At 40.6% G+C, this 19,312-nt stretch overlaps 4 protein-coding genes and 1 pseudogene across 8 annotated transcripts; 3 read left to right on the top strand and 2 right to left on the bottom strand.

Annotated features, from left to right (window-relative positions):
• The first annotated feature begins 216 nt into the window (after window positions 1–216).
• Window positions 217–902, top strand: LOC135608955 (dof zinc finger protein 5-like). Its single transcript, XM_065102035.1, has one exon. The coding sequence runs from the start codon at window positions 296–298 to the stop codon at window positions 752–754; it is 459 nt and encodes a 152-aa protein (XP_064958107.1). The 5' UTR covers window positions 217–295; the 3' UTR covers window positions 755–902.
• Window positions 903–1,378: 476 nt separating this feature from the next.
• LOC103980903 (interactor of constitutive active ROPs 1-like) lies at window positions 1,379–3,577 on the top strand. Of its 2 annotated transcripts, none has more exons than XM_009397430.3 (4): window positions 1,379–1,551; window positions 2,144–2,208; window positions 2,280–2,433; window positions 2,530–3,577. In XM_009397430.3, exons 2-4 carry the CDS (start codon window positions 2,195–2,197, stop codon window positions 3,445–3,447), a joined length of 1,086 nt encoding a protein of 361 aa, XP_009395705.2. In that variant the 5' UTR covers window positions 1,379–1,551; window positions 2,144–2,194; the 3' UTR covers window positions 3,448–3,577. The 2 variants fall into 2 exon arrangements, with proteins under 2 accessions (XP_009395705.2, XP_009395704.2); XM_009397429.3 differs by having other exon boundaries at window positions 1,379–1,564.
• A 128-nt stretch (window positions 3,578–3,705) lies between these two features.
• LOC103981603 (3-deoxy-manno-octulosonate cytidylyltransferase, mitochondrial-like) lies at window positions 3,706–7,962 on the bottom strand (annotated as a pseudogene).
• A 1,131-nt stretch (window positions 7,963–9,093) lies between these two features.
• LOC103980902 (proline-rich extensin-like protein EPR1) lies at window positions 9,094–13,332 on the top strand. Its single transcript, XM_009397427.3, has 3 exons — window positions 9,094–9,400; window positions 10,089–10,364; window positions 11,768–13,332. Exons 1-3 carry the CDS (start codon window positions 9,257–9,259, stop codon window positions 13,091–13,093), a joined length of 1,746 nt encoding a protein of 581 aa, XP_009395702.2. The 5' UTR covers window positions 9,094–9,256; the 3' UTR covers window positions 13,094–13,332.
• Window positions 13,333–13,946: 614 nt separating this feature from the next.
• LOC103980901 (protein NUCLEAR FUSION DEFECTIVE 6, mitochondrial) lies at window positions 13,947–18,869 on the bottom strand. 4 transcript variants are annotated; one of them, XM_065103210.1, is made up of 4 exons: window positions 18,590–18,869; window positions 18,339–18,460; window positions 17,555–17,591; window positions 13,947–14,347 (listed from the first exon to the last, which is right to left on the bottom strand). In XM_065103210.1, the coding sequence occupies exons 1-3, from the start codon at window positions 18,733–18,735 to the stop codon at window positions 17,572–17,574; spliced, it is 288 nt and encodes a 95-aa protein (XP_064959282.1). In that variant the 5' UTR covers window positions 18,736–18,869; the 3' UTR covers window positions 13,947–14,347; window positions 17,555–17,571. The 4 variants fall into 4 exon arrangements, with proteins under 4 accessions (XP_064959282.1, XP_009395701.1, XP_064959281.1 ...); XM_065103209.1 differs by lacking the exon at window positions 13,947–14,347 and adding an exon at window positions 14,525–14,907; XM_009397426.3 differs by lacking the exon at window positions 17,555–17,591 and having other exon boundaries at window positions 18,590–18,868.
• Window positions 18,870–19,312: the final 443 nt, after the last annotated feature.

The following is a 19,312-nucleotide window of genomic DNA, read 5'->3' as shown; positions in this document are numbered from 1 at the left end:
CTTAAACTTTTATTAAGTACTCCACTGCGGACTTGTCCCATCAAAAGATGGTGGCTTGAGAGGTGAACTTTTGCTGTCAACAGGTCGCCTTTTCTCCATACAAAATTCTGCTTTAGATTCTTTGAACTGCTCTATCCAATCTGCCTAAGACGGCACTCATAGAAGGGAGTGCATGCCCCATCTTATATACCCTACTCCCCCCCCCTCCCTCTTTTAGCTACTTGTATCAGCTCCCTCTCTCTCTCTCTCGCTCTCTCTCTCTCTCTCTCTCTCTAGATCTCCCTAACTATCTAATATGATGGGCGAAGTGGACGAAGCAACAAGTATCAAGTTGTTCGGCGCAGTGATCCTCAAGGAAGACACACAAGCCAAGGAGAAGAAGGAGGCGAAGGACGAGACCGCGGCGGCCAGGGAGGCTGCGTCGGCCGTGGCGCTGCCGTGCCCGCGGTGCCAGAGCAAGGAGACCAAGTTCTGCTACTTCAACAACTACAACGTGAACCAGCCTCGGCACTTCTGCAGGGCCTGCCACCGCTACTGGACGGCCGGGGGCACGCTGCGCAACGTCCCAGTGGGCGCCGGCCGCCGTAAGATGCGCCGCGCGCCCCACGCCGGCGCCACCCCGTCTGCCGGTGGCACCACCTGCGTCATGGCGTACCCGTCCCCTTCGTACCTGGCCGAGCGGTGGCTCCTGCGCCAGCGCCCGGAGGTGCAGCCGAGGGCTGACTTCGCGACCTTCAATCGTGGACTTTGTTGACTCGGTTCCGGTCGGTGGGTTGGACCGTCGGGAAACGGGACACGTCTTGCGATTCCCAGGGAAAAGTGGTGCTTGTTATTATGCGACTCATTTTCTAAAGCTTTTCTTGTCATCATCATCATCATTATTATTATTATGATTATTATTATTATTATGCGTTGAGATTTCGGCGAGGAAAGAGATGTATGTCACGTCGAGAACTTGGGAATCGAGCTGTCTTTTAGTTTACGAGATACAATCAAATGCCATGTTTGATGATCAACAAAATTATTCATCTCACAAACGGATATCGATCAGAGATCATAGATGCTTTGGGATTCATCCACTCTGATTGGCTTCTTTAAGATTCGGAATACCTATTATTTATAAACATTTTTAACCTCATAGAAAAAAAAAGGTAGCATACTAATATTATTTCTGGACTGAAAAGTCCATCAGCAGCACCCTTCGTCCGTTCTCCAACCTCACTCACTCACTGTCAGTAGCCAACGAAAGAAAGCTTTTCCAGGGAAGGTGAGCAGCTCAAAGAAGAAAGAAAGAAAGAGAGCGACCTCCGCCTTCTTTTCTCGCTCTCACTTTAATTCAAACGCATGGCTCGGGAAACGGGCAGTGCTTCTGCTCTTCCGTACCAAACGGTAAAGACACTGTGGCCGAGGGTGGAGGGTCGATCTTCCGCCTTTGATCCGCGCTGCACGGATCTCACAGCACCATTTTACCTTTGAATTAATTCCACCTCGCTTACCTCTCGCTCTCCACAAGCTTTCGAGTTGATGCTTCGGGAGATCGGTCCGCGTGGGGTAAAGCTCTCTGGTTGGAACTTTCTTTCCCTTGCAAGTAGAATTAATTTTGATTCTCAAGCCTCCTCCTCCTTCTCCTCCTTAGTAGTTTCTCTGATACGCTCATCTTTCCTGGTCTGCAAGCATGTTCTTCCTCTAGTTTCGGGAGTCGCTTCACCTCTCTGCTATATACCAGTAGATCTCATGGTTTCTTTTGTATATCTAATTATGGCACTGCAATGGACATGTTCCCATTTGGAGACACAAGTAATTAATGAGGTAGTGGTGCGGTCCGCTGCCTCGAGCATGCAGGAAATTTATTGAATGGGGACGCTCCATGTTCGCATTCTTCCCATGGTTTGGCCTCACAACGCTGGGGTTGAAAACCTTCGAATCTCGTAGAGATATGCTGTAAAAATGATCAGATCGACCGGTGCCGGTGTTAGATTGCCAGGATCTAAATGTGGCGTGTGGGGTGCAGATTTCTGCTTCTTGTCGAGTGGGCGTGATAGTGTTTGAAATTTGAATTGTCTCCTCTGTTTATTTATTCTGCCGTCTTCCTAGTTGATGTTATCGGTTGTCGAGCCAAAGCTTTATCTGTTCTTGCAAGCAGGTGGTTGGTGATCTCTTGTGACGAGACTTTCCTGCTTTGAGCTTCAATCCAATGTCGAAATCCAGGTAATGTCAGGGTGTAGATTCATGTGTTTGGCTTTTGATTTCGGAGTTACTGATCATTTGTCGGGAAACAGAGGAACGGAGTTGCCGCAGAGGCGGCCGCAGCGTGTGCCGCTCCACCAGAAGACCAACTCTGAGGTCAACAGCCTCCACCGCACAGCGGTGGCCGCAGTCGATCGCCGTGTGAAACCGGAGAAACGGCAGTCCCCTCGTTCTACCTTGCACGAGGTGAGCTCCCCCCCCCCCCCCCCCCCCCCCCCCCCGTGGCTGTCCGTTTTGATCTCGGCGTCGATGATTCAGTCCTTGTGGCTACCGTTTCTGTAGATCCAGAGGAAGAGCGGCCCCAGGGTCGCCGATCTGGAGACCAAGCTCGGCAGAGCGCTGGTGGAGCTCGATAGGCTAAGGGACCGACTGGCCTTGGCGGAAGCCGCGAAGCTCGACGCGGAACGAGCTCTCGAGATGTCCAAGGAGCAAGTGCCCGCCGCCAGCCCAGTAGTGAAAGCAGTTGAAGAAGAGAAGCTTCTGCTTTCTCAGGACTCTGATGAGATATCCGAAGTCACTCAGGAGGCGAAGACCGAAGAGGAGAGCATCAATTCACCGAACACCAACGACGTCTTCCAAGTAGTAGCACCGACCGAGCCCATTATCCAAGAGAAAGACGATGTCAGCAAGCCTGAAGAAGCCGAGACAGAAACGGCGAAAGAAGAGGAGAAGACAGAGGAAGAACAGTGTAAGAGGGTGGAAATTCCGGACTCGACTGAGATGGTCGAACTCAAGTCCAAGCTACTGGAGAAAACGACAGAGGTGGGGATTCTGCTAGAAGAGAACGTGCTCTTCAAGAGGAGAGCAGCGGAGGAGACCGCGAAAGCGACCGCCGCAGCACGTGCCAAGGAAGCCGAGCTCATGACGAAGCTGCGATCAGCGGAAGAGGAACTGAAACAGAGCAAGGCGAAGGAGGAGCTGCTAACTGAGCAGCTGCAGGCGGCAGAAGGGGCGAAGTCGGTGCTAGAGGCGGAAATGAATCTGCTAAGGGTGCAGACGGAACAGTGGCGGAAGGCCGCCGAGGCGGCCGCCGCGGCACTGGTCCCCGGCGACGTCGGGGACGAAGAATGGGGTCCAGCGCTGATGGCCGGGGATGGCATGGGGGAGGAGGGGGTGGTGGCCGGAAGGAGGAGGAAGAAGGGGGCCGCCGGAGTTCGCATGTTCGGTGAGCTTTGGAAGAAGAAAAGCCTGCATAAGTAGAGATCGTGCGCTCTTTGTATTCGTATCTCCTTGTTTCGATGTACCGAACATGAAGCCGTAGAGAAGACGTAATTGGTTTGGACTAAGCTTTTGAACCTGGTGTCGGATCATATTCCAATCCGGATTCATATTTTCGGATCTTTCCAAATCCGATAAGAATCCAAAAACTTGCAAGTCAAACCTTGTTTAAGTAAATGCTACTCATACATCAGTATCTTAAAAGTATGCAAATCATGCAAACACTTGAAAGAATCTTGCAAGATCAACAAGGTGATATGAAAAACACGTAGCTTCCATACCTCATAAGCATCATCGTCGAGTTCATGTCGTCTCATTATAACTCTTACGATATATTTCTTTCTCGCATCAATGCTTCTATTTTATCAACATCCTCGGGAGAATCAACACCATGAGCATCGTGGTTAACCTTGATTACCTGTATCAGAACAAGCCAAATTGAAGTCAGAACAAAAGAAACACCAGTGGTGGCATTCAATTAGAAAGGCCAATTAATACCAGGATGTAGGCATATGCTCATGATGTGCATCACCAATCGATCTCAAGAAATTAATACGATACTTGTATACAGAATCATGGAGATTAACTGATCAAGAACCAGCAAGACAGCTAAACTCTTGAATCGATAGCCAAAATTTTCTTGTAGTCATTGCTGAACTATTATAATATCAAATGACAACATTGGCTGGAAACTTATAGTTTATCTAATCTCGAAGATGCTAATGTTAATTTAGAAGCTCTTCGAGATGTTATTTTTGACCATCTATATCAGATTTCAGATGAGTGCATTGGTCATCTACTCTGCCACATGATTGGTTTGTTCTAAAAATTATATATTTCTCAGAAATGATTGTTGAAATAATATTGTATACTCATGTTTTCATTCTCAAATCTTCCACACCGAGGCAACGGGCTTCATATGCAAAAGGGAAAAAGGCTCTAATCAGTTAAGCTGGTAAATGAATCAAAGGGTTGCACTGGTGTCAAAATAATTTAAAGAAAACACAGACAATTATTAAGGCCAGCTTCTTTTAGTGATGACATGAGCATACAACAAGGATCATGACGTGTGCATGAGCGAGCATCTTGTGCCAGCATAAGTAGGTGGTTTCTACTTTCTAGTGACATCACATGAAAAATGTTGCTACAAGTCAGAAGAATTAGCTACTGCACAGAGTAAATCTAGTGATATATACCAAATCTAGAAATTTATTTACTAATTATAAAAGCTGGAACGTAGTCAGTTCATATGCCAAAGATGATATGAGAAGTTTAGATGCTCACTTTTAAAACAAATAAAAAATGAACTTTGCCCTATATAATCCTGAGATGATATGGAATGACATATGTGCAAGTACCTTCGTTCTGTAACCAGTTTCGAGAACTTTAAGTTGTTCAAGGTCTTCTTCTAGTTGCAGGGGAGTAGGTGGGAGGCTCGGGTAGATTCTTAAGAAATTTGAATCAAAGCTCTGGCTTACACAGAAATACCATACATTAGGAGTCTCAGTAGAACAAGGAACATAAATGTTTGTTAAAAAAAAAACACACTGCAACATTTCTAATTGTAGATAATAAAGGGCACATAAACATTTTCAGATGAGTGGCATACGGACCTGAATACCCAAGTAGATAGGGGTACTGTGGGTTAACCATCCCGGACCTGAATCATGCAAACATATGATCATTGCAATGTATGGATCAGAAGTTCCAGGATATCTTGTCATGAGGAATTCAAAATTGTGACATGAGCAAACCTAACTTGTTAAATGGGATCAATCCCCTAGAGAAGTAGATTGCATAACCATGACTGTCAATCACACACTTTACCCTATTTGGGTCAAGTCCATCCTCAGGTTTTAAGGATGTAACAGCAGTACTGAATACCGCATCAGGAGATCCCTACAGAACACAGTGTGCTTTAGTGAAACTAAGTATAACAGAGTTACATAAAAGAAACAATCTGAGGTTCAAAATGGCAATAAATTTAGCTGAGTTTATGGGAACTTGGATGGATGTCTGAAGGAGGCAAATGAAATTATGAAAGCAACAATACCAGGCTATGAAACTGGAGATGAAAGCTCTAGTCCATACTATGTCAATAGCAAGAAAAGCAGACAGTATATGTCAACCAAGAATGTTCTCATCTGTGAGAAAATAAAGTCTTGCAGATCTCAGAATAAACCTTTGCACTAGTCTACATTTGTAAATCCTTGCATGTTTTTGTAATGTAATTACAACTATGTAGATTCAACAAATTGTAACAGCAATATTCATAGACCATTAGTATTTAAAGTAATATTGACTGATACGTGCTTTTCTAAAATTGAGTTCCATTAAATTCTAGAAATTATATCATGCAGAGCCTGCAAATGATTCTTCCTATAGCAGCAATTCAATTACTGTAACAACAGCAGATCATAATCATTCAACGCTAGGTCATAGATGGAGGAACTAACAACACCTTGCATTATGCTCAAAGATGTAAACCTGAGAAAAAGAAAATTAATGGCCAGAAGTCAGGCAAAGAGTTGCCCAATGCATATTTGGAACAGCTTATCATATTGGATTAGCTCGGAGAGTGTGTAATACAAGTATAAGATCTTTGGAAAGATTATTGGTGATTTCTCTAATCAGACTTGTGAAGAATAAATCAACCTAACTATAGTGCAGGTTCCTTGAAATGTAGCTGACGTGCCAGTAGTGTCATGTCTTTCTATTGCGTCATATTGATCTGTTCTCAATACAATCTCAGAAAGTATAAGCAAGAGCATAAAAATATGTGCTAAAATGTAATTTCTGCATAGACATCATCAATTCATCCATGTCAGATACACTAGATTGCTGTTTAGGATTTTTCTAGAATTTTACCAGATAAAGAACTTGATGGAAGTATATTTTTGGTTATCTTTTATAATTATCACAAAGTTCTGTCATTGCAGAAAAGGATACAGTAAGTACCACTCAGTTGAAACATCTGCCTGGTGAAGGAAGTGTGACAAGCCTACGTTGAATGGAATATATACTTGCCTTCAAATAATTTGTATTTGATGATGCATGGAATCTAGAATTAAGTTGAAGAATAGGAAGACATACAAAGACATCATGGAAAAGCAACTAAATACCTGCAAAGATTTAACAACACCATCTATTATCTATGGTTCTATAAGAGGCTCATCTCCCTGGATATTGACAACAATGTCATAGTTTTCCCCAAGCTTTTGAAGGGCTTCATAACAACGTTCTGTTCCTGAAATTAGTTGGACAATGCAACACTTCACAATCTAACTGTAAATTTGAGTTGCGGATCTAATCAGCTCTCAAAAATCAATGAACAACAGTAATTATGTTATAATAAAATAAAGAGAATGAAACACAGAAAAAAAAACCATTTTTGCACTCTTCTGAGGTCAGTATCACATCAGCTCCAAATCCTCTACAACATTCTGCAATCTTCTCATTGTCTGTCGCCACAACTGCAAGAACAATGATGTCATATACCAAGGCATAAACAGATTGTTTGGAGGAAACAATTGCGAAAGGTGTTTTGGTAATAATACAATAAGTATGTAAAAATCCTAGATGTATGGTCCAATAAACAAAATTTTAAAATGATTAGCAATAAACAAAGCTCTGATGGCATAAGTAAATCTCCTTTCTTCTCAACAATTCATGCCAATTACCTTTCTATTTGGTCCATTCTAGAGATTTTATAAAATTTGGAACAACTATAGTTTATCATGCGTGAAATTTTCTACCTAAGCTGATGTTTAATCAAGAATGAGGAAGAAGTGGCCGCTAGCATGTTAACACAAGCAAGAGAAATCACGCTGCCTTCTACGAAACTAGCCTAAACATTCGTTATATTTGAATCAAGTAAATAAATTTGAAGGCAAATTACCAATGCGATCCAAAGCGGACGCCAACTTTGCTCTCTCCAATGTTCTCTGACAACAAAGAATAACCAACATATTTGCACACATAGATTCTGATTTTAAACTGCAATTAGAACCCAAGAAACAAGAGAGTTTTTACGATGAAAGCCCGAGATCAAGAGTGTTTCTACCGATGAACCTGGATCATTGGCTTGCCAAGGATCCGGACGAGGGGCTTTCCGGGGAAGCGGGACGAGGTGAAACGGGCGGGAATGATCCCTACCACCCGGCTCCGGTACTTGCCCAGCCAGGAGAGGAGGCCGCCGCCACAGCGGCAGCAACCCCCAGCACCGCCGCGGGAACGATCCAAGTCTTGTCGCTCGAGGAGGAGGGAGCGTGGTTCGCCATCGAGCGCAAAATGGCGTGGGAATTTGATCGGACACTTGCTGCTCACGCCGCCGCCACAACGGCAGCGACCCCGAGCACCGCCGGGGGAACGATCCGCGTCCTGTCGCTCGAGGAGGGGGAAGAGGATGACTCGGAGGAGGGAGCGTGGGTCGGCAACGAGCGCAAAATGGCGTGGGAATTTGATCGAACACTTGCTGGACTAACTGATGAATACCGACAAAAAAAAAAACTCTCGGAGGATCCAAATATTACACTGCACGCCGTTTCTTCCTTAAGATGACGACATATTTGTACAAATATCCCTCCCAAGTTAGTGTTTTTTTATATTTTCCATTTAATTTAAGCTGACAAATATTCTCTTCTTCTTTTAGTTAATCTCTATCGATTAACGATGACAAAATTGAAATTGATACTAAATGGTATTTTAGGAGCTTAATATTTTACTTATTAATTAAGTGATAACTATGATTAGTAATAGCTTAATATTTGTCTATATTTCAAAAGATGTAAGTGTAAATTATTATTATTATTATTATTTATTAGTCAATATAAATCAAAATCGACTGATAAATATTAGCTGAAAGATATTCATAAAAATTTTAGATTGTCTGTAGGGACAAATATAAAAATTCATTGACTTTATATACTACTTTTCAAACAACATTATATGATTTTTCTGAGCTTATTTTTCTCCCTGTGTAATTTTGGAATGTTGTCACCTTGAAGGTAATTAATTAACTAATTATTTAAAATATTAAGATATTCATATGATTTAAGTCATGGTTTGATGGCATGAGCATGAGAGCTCAAGAAAAATTATTCCTTGGAGTGAAGCTTAAAAGGTGATATTGAAAATGGAGGATGATTTTAATGCTTCTTGATTTTCCAACTCCAACTAAACATACTTATCACTAAAAGTAAAAAAAAAATATTTAAATTATATCAAAATAAAAAATATACATACAAAAATTATAATTTAAGAATTTTAAAAATGATTTATACTTTTAATTAATCTAATTAAACTAATTATGATATATATATATATATCATAATTTGTAAGAGCAAAAATGGTATTTTAAGATAAAGGGTATATTTGTAAAACAACCATCTAAAAATTTATATTTCCATCCTTATCGTCACCGACCACCCAAATCAAAAACCAAAAGAACACGGATAAACTCAACACGAGTTAATGTCAAGTGTCTCTTTGTCGCCATTTAGCTTAAACGAAACCCGCGTTATTAATACATTTCAGGTCGTTGCCGCCCTTTCGAGGTTGGTCTACTTCGCGAGTTAATGCCCCCCCACAAGAAACGTGTAGCGAGTACATCTTACCACACGATGCTGTACGCTCGTGCGTCGAGGCTTACTTTTCCGCCTCGACGCCGTCGCGCTCTATAACCTACCCGTCGTCGACGAAAAGCCACCGCTCTTGTCGTCGGCTTCCCCTTTCCTTCGAGACGAAGAAAAGAGAAGGTTGTAGCCCTAGCCCTTCCTTGATCTCTTCTTCCATGGCGTCTGGTGGATCCGCTGGCCGGGCTGGCGCCTCGAGCTCCCGATCGTTTGATTTCGGCTCCGATGATGTCCTCTGCTCCTACGACGATTACGCGGCCCAGGACATCTCGATCGGGAAGCGATCGGATCCTCCCGGGAGGGTATTCTCCTTTCATGATCTTAGTTTCTTTGTTCCTCTGTTTGTAGCACGTCTTGGTGCCTCGTTGTTTGTGCTATAGTGATTCGGATTGGTCCACCAATTTGGTTTGCTGTTTAGAGTAGATATCGACGCTCATTTTCTCTCTTAACATGGGGCGTCACTTTGAACGCCATCGATTGTTCTAATGTAATCGATGGTTCAGGGTACGGAAGAATTAGGGTTTTCCTGCTTATGCAAATACTAGAATGATTCTTTTCTAGGGCATCAATTCATCGACGTATTAAATATTTTTCGTCGGAATCTTGGGATGATTTCATCGTATTTTTTGGGTAAACTTGTCATGTTAGTCAATGATAATTATCTGAACTTCTATGTGCAGAATGTGAAAGTCGACACCATCGGTTGGTGTTAGTAGTAATTTATTATTGTATGTATCATTTTCCCCATGTTGACATGCAAATGGATTGGGCCTTCTGCAAGACTTCTTCTCTTTTTTTTAAGTTTAGCCATAAGATTGCACTCTTTTTTATTTGTTTATCTCTTATACATATCACTACTATCTAAGTTAATTATCCTTATTATGTTGAATTCACTAGAAATTTAATGATAAGTCCATTACTCGTTCATTTGGCTCAGTCGGCTGGTCATTTATCTGATATTGCTTACGTCCCTTGATGTTCATGGAGCAGGATTTGCATGAGAGCAGGATAGGAAGACCATTGGTAAATATTTATGAGCAAGAAGATTATTCCAGGGAGGACATAATATCTGCTGTCGAGAAGTGTATGAAGAAATATGCTGATAACCTACTTCGATCTCTTGACGGTATTAGTGGCCGGTTGTCACAGCTGGAGATATTTTGCTACAAACTTGAAAGGTCGCTGGGTGAACTTCGAGCTGATTTCCTTCAGGATCAGAGTGAAAAAGATCTGAAGTTCAAGTCTCTCGAAAAGCATCTTCAGGAAGTAAGTTTTGATGCTCATATCACATTTGATTATTGTGAGTTTGTAACTGTTATATAATTCCTTTTGTAGAGCTAGTTAAAGGAAGACCCTTTTTTCTTTTAACTGATTTTTTTAGCAAGTTTATATATGACAATAGTGATTATTTAAAATTTTGTAATATGTGCATGCTACCTACTAAGTACAAATCTCATATCTCAAGCTTGCTATCTGTCTATGTTTGCTAGAAACGATGATTATTTTATGTGCTAGATGATCAAACATTTCCTAGCATCTTCTGAGTGGAATAGTGTTAGCATGTTTTGTAGCTTTCGACTAATACTTGTGTACAAAGTGCACATTTAATATGAGGTTGCAGAAGGAGCTGCCTAGCTTAGCTTAGCTGATAAAGATTTTGTCATGTCATGGTTCTGGGTTCTGGATTAAAACCGACATTCACCACTTATTGTATATAAGGTTGTAAACAAGGAATACTATCCTAAAAAGTAGGCATCCAGTCCACTTTTACAAGTAACTGGTTGTTGATTATAGTTTGTTTGTGATGATGACTGTGTTATATAATTTCTATTCTTCATATTCTAGCCAATCTTTGGCACAGAATGAAGAAAACAAAAACCTATATATCATGTAGGATTCTTAGATGGTGGATAAGTGCATTTCATTGGTGTTTGAAGAACCACAAGACATTAAATAGGCTTGATCTTGTAATTTCTCTTACAAATGTTATTTCTTGATCTGTTAGAAAACTGAGAAAATAGAGGACCTATATGCATGTAAATTCTAAGTTAAAAATGATGTCATCTGTGAAATATATCAGAAGATCCTATCATCAGCTATTGTTCAATAAAAAATGGTATTAGAAGCTATCTTGACAGAAACTCAGATAGGATTAAGAGGTTGTCATAGCCATATATGTGTTGAGGTTGTTTCCACCAATAGAAAAAGGTTTACAATGACAATGATAGATTCCTTATGTAATGCTTGCCTGTGGTCAATGTGACACCAAATTTATGTTAATGGCCATGTGGGTATACTTCATCATATTGTAGGTCTGTCAGGTTTCTCATTAGTTTTATTATTTTTTTCTTCGTACTATCATTGGAAAAGGTACAAAGTCTGGCTTGCACATTTCTGTTATGTAAAATCAACATATACTTTTATTATGGATGCACTTGAAACTGATAAGAGTTCAGTTTCAACTCTTGTTCTGTATGCTATTGTGATACTCATCAGTCTTATCCTGTTAGTTCTACAATGCTTTGTTGAAGGTTCATTTTAAAATATATAGAAGTCTTAAATTGGAGGATATTTTTTTAAGTACAGCATTTGTTATATGATAGTTATTCATTTCCTTTTTGTGATATGTCAGCAATTTTTGAGATATGTCTGTTCACTTGCCACGTCAGGTCCACAGGTCTGTTCAAATTCTGAGAGACAAACAAGAACTTGCTGAAACTCAGAAAGAACTGGCCAAGCTTCAACTGGTACAGAAAGAATCTGTAGAAAAGAATGAAAATGCTGTTGCACGATCAGTCTTAGATACAAAAAAGCTGGATGACAAGCCAGACGTTGCAAACCAACAGCTGGCCCTTGTTCTACCTCACCAGATTAGTGCTCCAGCAGTGCTTCCAGCTGGAACATCTCAGCCAATCCAACCATATAAAGAAGTACCTGTCCAGCACCAAGTGCCTGTCTCTCCTGACATCCAACAGGACCAAATTTTAATGAACCAAGCTGGAAAATACCATCTTCGACATCAAACTTTGCCACAGGACCAGTGCAGCCAACCCATGCAATATGAGCTACACTATGTGCAAGCAAGACCTCAGTTTCAGAACAACCCAATTCAGGCACCACCACAGCAGCCACCGATAGCGAACCAGAATCAGCCTCCGTCATTGCCTAGACAACAGCTGTTGCCTCCACAACCAGGCCATCCGATGCCACAACAGGTGGTGAAGCTTCAACAACCTGCTTCACAGGCTCAAATCATAACTCAAACGCCACCATCGTATCCTCCTTATCCATCTCAACCTGTGAATCCTGTTCCTGAAACATTTCCTGGCAGCATGCCCATGCAGGTTCCTAATCCGACAGTTCTGCAGTCTGGTGGAATTCGTCCTGAAGTTCTGCCATTTGGTTATGGAGGAACAGGCAGCTCAGTGTCGCAGCCACCACCCTTGCATAATATGCAGCTCCCAGTCGTGTCGCAGCCACCGCCCTTGCATAATATGCAGCAACAGATGCAGCTCCCAGCCGTGTCGCAACCACCGCCCTTGCATAATATGCAGCAACAGATGCAGCTCCCAGCCGTGTCGCAGCCACCGCCCTTGCATAATATGCAGCAACAGATGCAGCCCCCAGTGAGTCAGAACTCTATTGGACCACAGTTTGGCAAGGGTGGTTATATGGGTAGTGCAACTTATCCACCGACACCATACAATCCACAAGCTTACCATCCTGCCTACAGCTACCCACCAAGCAACCTTCCAGCTTCCAGGAACCAGCAAGGACCTCCTAGCAATGGTCCAGCTCCCCACTATGAGACTCGGCTGATGCGCAATCACCCCTACGGAGACATGATTGAGAAAGCTATTGGAATGGGATATGATGGGAATCAGGTCATGAGCCTTGTTCAGAGGATGGCTGAGACTGGTCAGCCTATGGATTTTAATTCCCTGCTCGATAGATTGAACGGACAAGCTGCTGGAGCAACCCCACGAGCATGGTAAGACGAACATTTGCTTTATGTTGCAGAGGTGGTTTTTCAATTGTCTCCTGCTGAGTATATATGGTGTTTGTAGATATAAAATTCCATTCACGATAACTGGGCGTTTCTCATAAGACCTGTGGTCAAATGAAATTTGAGAGTAGGACCATGATTTATCAGATGTTGTGGTTGGACAAAGACTATGGAAAACCGTAATATTTTCTTGGAGCACATATAATTTATATTGCTTTTTGCTGATCAGCGTGGATTAATATGCTTTGCAACTGTGTAATATTTTCTTGGTTGCCATAATCAATCATCTTCTTACCTGCTTCTGGTTCTGCTATTTTAGAATTAATTTCCTTTTGTTACAATAAACTAGGTGGAAAATGTAAATATGAGATTTCAAACAAAGATAAGACTACTGAAGCTACAAAACCTTTAGCTACCTGTAAAATCGAAACATGTCTGTTTATATTTTTTATACATGTAAAATTGAATGATGTCTGTTATTTTTATTTTTATTTCAAACAAAGAATAATTGATGATGGTCTATTTGAGGTATATAATTCATATCTCCCTTAATCTTGTGTGTTTTCCACATCTTAAATTCTTAAACCCTCATTGCCTTCTTACGCTTGCATTGTATTGTGATTTGTAAGTCTCAATATACATTACAACCAATTTCCAAACCCGGCGGCGGCGCATCCCTACGATAAAGTAGAATAGACTTGTAGCTCCTTTTTCTACTGATTTGATTTCGACATACAAGAAAACAGAATTCTAAAACGGAACAAGCAAACTTTTTCATGCTACATTTATTTACCAATCAACCTACCATCCCATCGTCACAAGCCATTTTAGATGAGGCAGTCTAAAAGAGTCTAAAAGAGTCTTATTTTAGATTACTATGGTTAACCAACAAATTTCCTTCTACCACAAGCTATTTTAGATGAGGCAGTCTAAACGAGTCGAGTACACACACTGATGATGTGCATATCCTTCTAACTCTTTGAAAAGAAACAACTTTAGCAACTGCGTACACTGTAACAACAACAGATAACCGCAGCAACTACTACTGATGAAAGGTACACGAGAAGCCACGACTCATAATCTACAAGTACATGAGCTCCAACCACCAATGACCAAGCAACACAAGTTTGAAAAGTTTCGATAATTCTCTTTATTCATAATGGAGATAATTGAGGAGACAGGCAAAGGAAGAGGAGCAGCATGACCTCTGTTTAGCAATTCTCCGTGCTGAAAAATCACAGACCTAAAGAAAAACAAGAAGAATGTCAAACAAGCATTATTGTACGAGTTATGTGTACTGTTCAAATGAGGAGGAATCACAATGCCGATGCCCTAAATGAAGTCCGATTACGTGAGCAAACAAAACAATTCTTCATTTTGGATAGCTTCAGAGAGGCATGTATAATTCGAACAAATGGCATGAGTGCAAACTGAGATTCACTTGGCAATCCCATTATATGATGGATGAGAGAGGAGCACTGATATTGCTTCAAAATAATTTCCAACATTCTTAATTTATTGATTGAGACAGACATTTCCCCTTCTTATTTGCAGCTGGTCCCTCAGTTTCATAAAGCTTGAACATATCGAGGGTGAATCAGCAAAACAAACAATGGAGGGTAAAAGCAAAAGCCGAGAACCTTAAATTGGTCCATCTAGCAGGAAAAAATAAATCACAAAACCAAGCGAGTCGGTTCCTTCTATAGCATAGCAAGGTATCATTCTCAAATAAGCATTTGGCTTTTCTGAATCCAAAGTATTGCTGAATCCACTTGATAGACCATCATACATCATCATTGCCAGCTGATATAAATGCAAAAATATCAGTATATTTGTTCATTTGGCAATGCATTGAACAAAAATATTCAGGACAGAGAAATGCTATCTAAATATGGACAAACATGCTTTTGGTCTAGGCACCTAGTTACAAAATGTGTAACTTTTCTGTCAGGAAAGTAACTCGGTCTTTCACACAAAAAAAAGTTTTTTGTAAAATACACAATTCAACATCCAATCAAAATTATGCAAATAGGAGTAAATCGTATTCATATGGGAAGTTTTCATGGTTCTGCACTTGAATCAAGGAAAGACACTTCATCAGCACTACAGACACCTGAACTAGTACTACCACCAACTCTATTCTTTACAAAGAATAATCGAGGGTGCTGACAATAAAGATTTGGATGTCTCCACTAAGAGCTTAAATAGATAAGTTGTCTAGCACATCAAAAAAAGTAAAACAAACATGTATCATATCACCTAATTTATTGCGGCCACAGACATCATTCTCAACTAATATTGGGTCAGATACATGAACATTCTCACACCAGTTAACTTTCTTAAGGGTGGTCACAGATGATGCCAGTACTGTCATGCCCTTTATGACTTCTCCCAGTCATGTCTAACATATCTTTTCTAGAGATATCTAACTGCCTTAGAAAAATGTTTCTCCATCTTATCATCTTTCTTATTTTCTTTTATGATGTATTTGTTTCTGACATCAGCCATTTATCTCAGTGTTCTCGTCTCTGCTACCCTAACATTTAAATAGACTTGCTTAGATAAGCCATGCACTAAATCAGGATTCAGACAACTGTAACTTGAGAACAAGGAATCACAACTCTTCATGAGTGCATGCACTCATCCAGAGTGTAGACCAAATTGCTATCAATTAAAAAAATACAAAATAAAATCTCTAAAAGCCGGCATTTAAGTGTATTTGATGACTATCAAGGTTTTTAATTTTGAATGATACCGCTGACTACCACGCGAAATCGATCGGTGACGGTCGATTTTGACCGTCGCCGCCTGCTATGGGGTGGTATTAGCCGAGAGAGAATAAGAGGGAGAACCTGGAGATCTAGTGCCGCTCTACCTCGACGATCCCGATCCATCACCGCCCTCCCTTGCTAGACACCGCAGATGAGATGTCGCCTCCTTCTCATTTGAGGCCACGAGGCCTCGGCGTCGTCGGCTACTTCTCCTCATCCGCGCGGAGAGAAGAAGCCTCGATGACGACATTGCCAAGGCTTCGAGGGGAGAAGAAATGAGGCAACATCGCCTTGACAACGTCGCCCTTTTTTTATTTTTTAACCTTATACACACACACACGCACCGAGCGGTATACTGCTCAATATACTCGTATCGTACCATACCATACCGAGCTAATCTCGATACTCTCATACGATACAAAATTGCGAACCTTGGTGACTATAACAAATTATGTTAGAGCTTCAACTATATTTTATACATATTTTCTAGTGAGATGTTGTAGTTATCATATCATACTAGTCTTGGGGGGAGTTGTGGCATGGGGTTGGTAGTTGGAGTTAATTCCTTGGTTCAAAGTTATAGTTAATCAACTTATCACTTCTATGAGAAAACACAATTCACTAAGTTTATGGGAGCAATTTAAATAAACATTTAAATCATCTTGACAAGCATATCCATCAAATATATTGTCATATCAGTCATTTGATTATTGTTGTAGAATTCAAGCCTAGTCAAGTAATCGTTCTCATATGTCCTCAAGATTAAATCAAAATTTTATCAAAAGAACAAGATACATGTGAACAACTAAACGGAAAAGTTTAACACTTCCAAGTTGCTAAAGCTAGAGAAAAGCCTATGTGTTAAATATTATGTTAATTCATGAGAATTTAACTGGGATTAGTTCTATTCTTGACAGCCAGGGACAATTGCTAGAAACTAAATTTTAGGCTAATATATGATTGAAACCAAATATATGAAGTGTAACTTTAGCAATGCCAAGATAAGAATTAGTAAAGAGAATAAAATATTCCTAAAGGTAATAGATTTAGATATCTTGGATAAGTTGTACAACATGATAGGGAGATAAACAAATAAATTTAAGCAAAAAATCAAAGTGTCAATGATCATAAAGGTTCTATGTGATCATAGAGGGTAGAGCAAGATTTAGACAATTTTAGGAGAAACAATATAAAAATATTTGGATGGTCATAGTCTGATTAAAGATGCCCTAAATAGACTCAATAATAGGAAAATATTCATATAATATAATTGTTGTTGTTCTCATGGAATTTACTTGTGCCAACCTGTAATTTTAGGAGAACATATAACCAGTTAGCTAGATTCCACCTAGCAATTGTCACATGTTGTTACTACCATCTGGTTCAGCATCCAGATAAAATTACCTAAATTATAACAATGAAAAGCAAAATTGAATTAACCATGCTACTATAAGACATGAGGCTAAACGGGTGATGTATAAAACAGAGTTGTTGGTGCTGACCAACATTGGTTCCATAACAATATTTGTTCACAAACAGTGTAAACATTTTAAAGGTCTATAGAGAACTCACATCACATGATGTCTGAGAGCTATGGCATCACTTCCTTTTTAAAAATGATGAATCTCTTGTTCAATTTATGAACAGCCCATATAATTATTACATTTCATGCTAATTACCTTTTGGTGCTTGGCTTTCATCTAGTTTCATCATATCCTACAAAAGAAAAAAGAGAAAAAAAAAATTCTCTTACATGAAAGTAGGAAAACGGCAGCATATGGAAAAATCATCACAATACAAGCAACAACTTATAAGAAAACTATGAATCCTTTATGTTGACACCCTAGGCTATCTTATTGTTGGTGATAACTAGAGATGTTTCTAGTCCATGCTATTTGACATAAAACAAACTATAAGTGGACTTCAAAAGGAAATACTACATGCAATGCAATTTTCTAAACTTGAAACATAACTAATGCAAATAAGCATAATATTCCTACACAAGTATAAAAGGTTAAAAATAAAAAATAAAAAGGACAATTTAATCCATGGAAGCAGAGTAGATTCACCAATTAATTAGGTGATTAACAAGTCTCAATCATAACTTCAACTTTAGAAGCACCACGTAATATGAAAGAACAGAGTACAGCGGTTCAACAACCACAGAGAACAAGACAGATCCAATAAGATCCATATTAAGTCTTTTATTACATTAAGGTTAATTCAAAATGTCTCCTTTTTGTACCCTGTAATATGCTGTCAAAATTGACTGATGAACCAAGAACTCAATCAAGATCCACACGGTCTTTTGAATGGGGAAAATTGAAACTTTATAACAAGATGAAATTGGACGAACACTATCCCGCCATTTAACCAATTCACCCAAACAATAGAATCGCCTGAAGGGGTCAACACAATCCAGTCAACCAAATAATTAAAGAAGATAGAAGTGGCCGATAATACCTTCGGAGAGCCATCCATATCCCCTACGCGAAACATTGAGCATCGAGGTCAGCAACGCCGTGGCCGTTGCGCTGTGCATCGGCATTAGCGACTCCACACAGAAGCTCGCCTCCACGGGAGACCTTAAAGATGTTCCCAAATAAGAAGAGGAAATCGTCAGAAGAAGCAGAACACAAAAGCAGCAAGATGAGATATTGACTCCAACCCCTAGTGAATGCAACTAGTCTGTATCTACCTAATCTGCCTACTACCTGAGGAAACGACTGGCGGCTGCCGGCCTCAGTTTGGGGAGACAGCGAAGCTGAGGGCGCGAGGCCGCTACGGCCTCGGCCGCGACCCGCGCCGCGCCGCCGCGGATCGAAGCCGAGCGAAGGACCGACCTAGCGGCGGCAGCCATGGCGAGCGGAGGGAATGGTGAAGGCCGAGAAAAGACCGGCAGCGAAGGTTTTGTGAACGAAGCTGAAACCCTAAAAGCACAAGGCGATGTTGCTAGAAGCAGCAGACCACGTTGTGTTGGGTCGGAGGATTAAAAGCCCATCAGATATACGTCCAACATTAAATTGATTGCTACTCACATTTGGGATCGATAGAATCCGGTCGTTAAGCATCTTTACATCGCACCAACGGTCACGATTGTGTTCAAAGTAGCTGATGATCTTGATTGACGTTCGTCGTTTTACTGATGACCGAATGCGACAACATGAAAGGACATGAAAGGTCATCACCTCTCTTTAGATCAAATTGGACCATGAATTCGTTAAGATTTACCTTGTGGAAAACCTAGATCGATTTTTAATATATCATTGATAGTCATTACATCCATGGATCATCACGGATAGTGAATATGGTGTTAATAGCTCAGTGTGTGAGAGGAGCCCAGTGTTGCTGTGAGCTTGTTATCCATCTGCATGCTGAGCCCATGAAACGGGATCCATCTTTCCATTCATTTGCATGATTCCCATGGGTGTAGACAC

Source organism: Musa acuminata, chromosome BXJ2-4 (genome assembly GCF_036884655.1).
Source record: "Musa acuminata AAA Group cultivar baxijiao chromosome BXJ2-4, Cavendish_Baxijiao_AAA, whole genome shotgun sequence".
Lineage (NCBI taxonomy): Eukaryota > Viridiplantae > Streptophyta > Magnoliopsida > Zingiberales > Musaceae > Musa > Musa acuminata.
Note: the sequence above shows the minus strand (reverse complement) of the source record. Positions and strands in the feature narration are given on the sequence as shown.

Excerpts from the sequence above, each read along its gene's own strand:
- LOC135608955 (XM_065102035.1), top strand. The coding sequence starts at position 296 with ATGATGGGCGAAGTGGACGAAGCAACAAGTATCAAGTTGTTCGGCGCA.
- LOC103980903 (XM_009397430.3), top strand. Across the intron at positions 2,434-2,529 it reads CTCGTTCTACCTTGCACGAG|ATCCAGAGGAAGAGCGGCCC; the intron begins GTGAGCTCCCCC and ends CCGTTTCTGTAG.
- LOC103980902 (XM_009397427.3), top strand. The coding sequence starts at position 9,257 with ATGGCGTCTGGTGGATCCGCTGGCCGGGCTGGCGCCTCGAGCTCCCGA. Across the intron at positions 9,401-10,088 it reads GATCGGATCCTCCCGGGAGG|GATTTGCATGAGAGCAGGAT; the intron begins GTATTCTCCTTT and ends TTCATGGAGCAG. Across the intron at positions 10,365-11,767 it reads TCGAAAAGCATCTTCAGGAA|GTCCACAGGTCTGTTCAAAT; the intron begins GTAAGTTTTGAT and ends TTGCCACGTCAG.
- LOC103980901 (XM_065103210.1), bottom strand. The coding sequence starts at position 18,735 with ATGGCTGCCGCCGCTAGGTCGGTCCTTCGCTCGGCTTCGATCCGCGGC. Across the intron at positions 18,461-18,589 it reads GCCGCCAGTCGTTTCCTCAG|GTCTCCCGTGGAGGCGAGCT; the intron begins GTAGTAGGCAGA and ends AACATCTTTAAG. Across the intron at positions 17,592-18,338 it reads ATATGGATGGCTCTCCGAAG|GATATGATGAAACTAGATGA; the intron begins GTATTATCGGCC and ends TTTCTTTTGTAG.